The sequence below is a fragment of the Vollenhovia emeryi genome, unplaced genomic scaffold, assembly GCF_000949405.1.
Source record: "Vollenhovia emeryi isolate VEMERY1.0 unplaced genomic scaffold, V.emery_V1.0 DF942602.1, whole genome shotgun sequence".
NCBI lineage: Eukaryota > Metazoa > Arthropoda > Insecta > Hymenoptera > Formicidae > Vollenhovia > Vollenhovia emeryi.
The window spans coordinates 1-3,633 of record NW_011963764.1 but is presented as its reverse complement, the minus strand read 5'-3'; the positions used below and the strand labels follow the sequence as shown (position 1 = coordinate 3,633).

At 33.9% G+C, this 3,633-nt stretch overlaps 1 protein-coding gene across 1 annotated transcript; it reads left to right on the top strand.

Moving 5' to 3' along the window:
• The first annotated feature begins 58 nt into the window (after positions 1 to 58).
• Positions 59 to 1,306, top strand: LOC105568270 (uncharacterized protein K02A2.6-like). The gene has a single exon (XM_012023791.1). The coding sequence runs from the start codon at positions 59 to 61 to the stop codon at positions 1,304 to 1,306; it is 1,248 nt and encodes a 415-aa protein (XP_011879181.1).
• The last annotated feature ends 2,327 nt before the right edge of the window (positions 1,307 to 3,633 follow it).

Below are 3,633 nucleotides of genomic sequence, written 5' to 3'. Positions count from 1 at the left end.
TTCGTCGAGACTTCCCGTCAAGGATGCAACGCCAATCTTCGGGAACGAATACACTGCGATGAATTATGTAAGCGAAGTGTTACAAACACTAAATGCGGTGGAAATTGCGAAGGAAACGAAACGTGATAAAGTGTTGAATAAAATTGTAAGATATGCGATTGATCAATGGCCAAAAGTGAACGAGTTAAGTGAGTATGAACAAAAGTTTCATGCTAAACGTGAAGAGTTGTTCGTGGAAAAAGGATGCCTTTTCTGGGGATATAGAATCGTAATCCCAGAATCAGTGAAAAGTTTAGTGTTGCGAGAATTACACGCGTCTCACTTTGGAACTGTAAGAATGAAAATGATAGCGAGGTCATACGTCTGGTGGCCAGGTATCGATGGCGAAATTGAGCAAATTACAGCATCTTGCTTAGCGTGCGGACAAGAACAGAAAAAGCCATCGAGTGTACCATTAACACCATGGCCATGGCCAGACAAGTTTTGGAGTAGGATTCACAGCGACTTTCTTGGTCCATTCCACGGTCATATGTTTATGATCGTTATCGACGCTCATGCGAAATGGCCAGAAGTTATCGATATGCGAAAATGTACGACGTCGACAGAAGTAATTAAAGTATTTCGGAAATTGTTTGCTCGATTTGGATTACCGCGTCATCTGGTGACGGATAACGGTCGCCAGTACTCTAGCCTTGAGTTCAAAGAGTTCACTGAATGTAATGGAATAAAACATAGCTTTTCAGCACCTCATCATCCTGCGACGAATGGGGCAGCTGAAAACTTTGTTCAAACGTTTAAAGATAAAGTTACGAAAATTATGAAAAGCGGAAGAAATCTCGAGGAAGCAATAGATATATTTTTGTTCGATTACAGAGCGACCGAACACTGCACGACCGGTAGAAGTCCCGCCTATCTCGCGTATAAGCACGAGCTTAGAACTAGATTTGATCTACTTCGACCTGACGTAGGCGAGACGGTCGACAAAAAACAGACTGCGCAAATAATTGGCAAAAGAGGAAAGCGAAAAGTAGACTTTAGAGTAGGAGACGTTGTCCTTGTAGATGATTTCAGCGTGCGCAATGAAAAACGTATTAAGGGTAAAATAATTGAGAAATTATCCCCAGTAACGTTTAACGTGGAGATTGCGCCCAGTGAAATCTGGAAGCGTCACGTCGACCAGATCGTTCGTTACATAGAGAAAAGCGATGTAAATGGAAATACATGTGTCACCGGGAAGGAAACACTAAGCGAACCAAAAAACAAACCACGGCGATCTGAAAGATTAAAAAGGCGAATTCTTACGTAAAAGGGAGGAAAATGTAATGTCCGAGAACATAATCATACACATCTACAATCAAGGAAGACACGTTGTGTCTTCGCCTAACTTGTGTTCTGGTATTCATACGCAGCGTGCGCCAGTTGCCTGGTAGCCGCCGAGCCGATCACTACTATTTCTAAATATATACATTCGTTTGGTTGTTAATTAAGTCTTGTTACTTAACCACTCGATCCCAGGACATAACACATATTATACTAGTTTTACACTTTTTCATTAATTTTGACAACAAAAGACAAGTGTCCGGAGTATTTTACTCATTTATTGAATCGATCACAAGTATCATTTTATGGATATTTCTTTTTATTTCAACGTATTTCGCAAGAAGTTTTGACATGCGATTTCTCGCATGTGACGTCATTAATGCGCCATCTAAACACGAAACGCAGCCTACATAACCACACAGATACACATGTACAATACATCACACCCATACATAAACGCGAAAGTTTCATACAAACTATTATATATTCTTATTTAAAACCTCTAATCCCAATTTGGAGGGTTTTACAGTAATTTTACATGTAATCCAATTCCAGGAAACTCACTTTCATGTGAGTACAAGTTGTAAAACTTTTATACGAAGCATAAGTTATGACGAAGTGACAGTTCGTCTACAAGGATAATACTAATCAATATATGAATTTTGAAATTTTTATTCATTTTTTGTATAAAATCGGAGATTCCTTGGATCATTAATGCATATACTGTGATTGTACGCAAGCATTTTTGATTTCATGAATTTAATACGACGAAAGGTTATAACTACCAAAATGTAATTCTGTCGGTAATACAGACGGCTGAAGGATCCTCTTAACACTTAAATAAATATACAGGGTGAAGAAAAAGTATGGAAACCCCGAAAAATTTAAAAAAATATAAGTTTTACAAAAAATGTTTCAGACAAAAGTTGTACGATTTTAAAAGGGCTATATAATGGTAAAATTAATTTTCGACAAAAATTAATTTTTTATGATTATATGGAGGTCGCCGCCATTTTTTTAAATAGAACCCCCTATTTTTTATTACACTATCTTATTCTACTAATTAATATGAACAATTTTTGTCTGAAACATTTTTTATTTGCCTAATACTTTTTGAGATATTCAAGAAAAAATTTATAACTTTATCAATGTTTAGCTTATGATATCTCGATAACTGTTTGTCACAGGGAAAAGTAGTATAGGACTTTTTTACTTGATTTGTTCTCAGGAATATGCTGTCGCAATAGTGCTCTAATTATTGAAAATTTTTATGTATGTAAATTTTGTGGATGGTACAATACACAAAAATTTTCCATAATTGGAGCACTATTGCGACAGCATATTCCTGAGAACAAATCAAGTAAAAAAGTCCTGTACTACTTTTCCCTCTGACAAACAGTTATCGAGATATCATAAGTTAAACATTGAAGTTTAGAAGAAGAAAACATTTAAAGTTATAAATTTTCTCTTGAATATCTCAAAAAGCATTAGGCAAATAAAAAAATGTTTCAGACAAAAGTTGTTCATATTAATTAGTAAAATAAGATAGTATAATAAACAATAGGGGATTCCATTAAAGAAAATGGTGGCGAACTCCATATAATCATAAAAAATTAATTTTTTTCGTAAATTAAATATACTATTATATAGTCCTTTTAAAACTGTATAACTTTTGTCCGAAACATTTTTCTGTAAAACTTATATTTTTTGAGATTTTTCAGGGTTTCCATACTTTTTCTTCACCCTTTATATCTGTTTTCTACAGGGTGTCCCAATTTAATGTCCCACCCCGAATAACTTTTTTATTTTTGATCGCAGAAAAAAATGTTTCAGACAAAAGTTGTTTGGTTCGAAGGGGGACACAAATGGGTGGGACATTAAATTGGGACACCCTGTATAGTTTAAGCGATAATTATTAACTGGTCTTTACTGATAACTTTATATGCATATATGTTGCAATGTACATTGTATAACAATATACAGGGTTTGTCAAAAGTGTGGAAACCCCTAAATAATTTTTGTAAAAATGAAATGATAAAAAACGGTAAAACACGTATTTTGATTTAAAAAAAAACTATCTTTTGACATGGATAAAATTCTTTTTTATTACTTGTTACAAAATTATAGCGATTTTTTTTAAACAATTGTGTGTTTTCTTTATACCGGTTGATTTGTCTCATTATTCTGTTAAAAAAGTATTAAGGTATGATGATAAAAAAATGAATATTTCACAAGATATTTTGTAATTTATGTCAAAATATTGGAACTTTCAAATCTTTATATCTCAAAAAGTTCTTAATAAAAAAATACGGT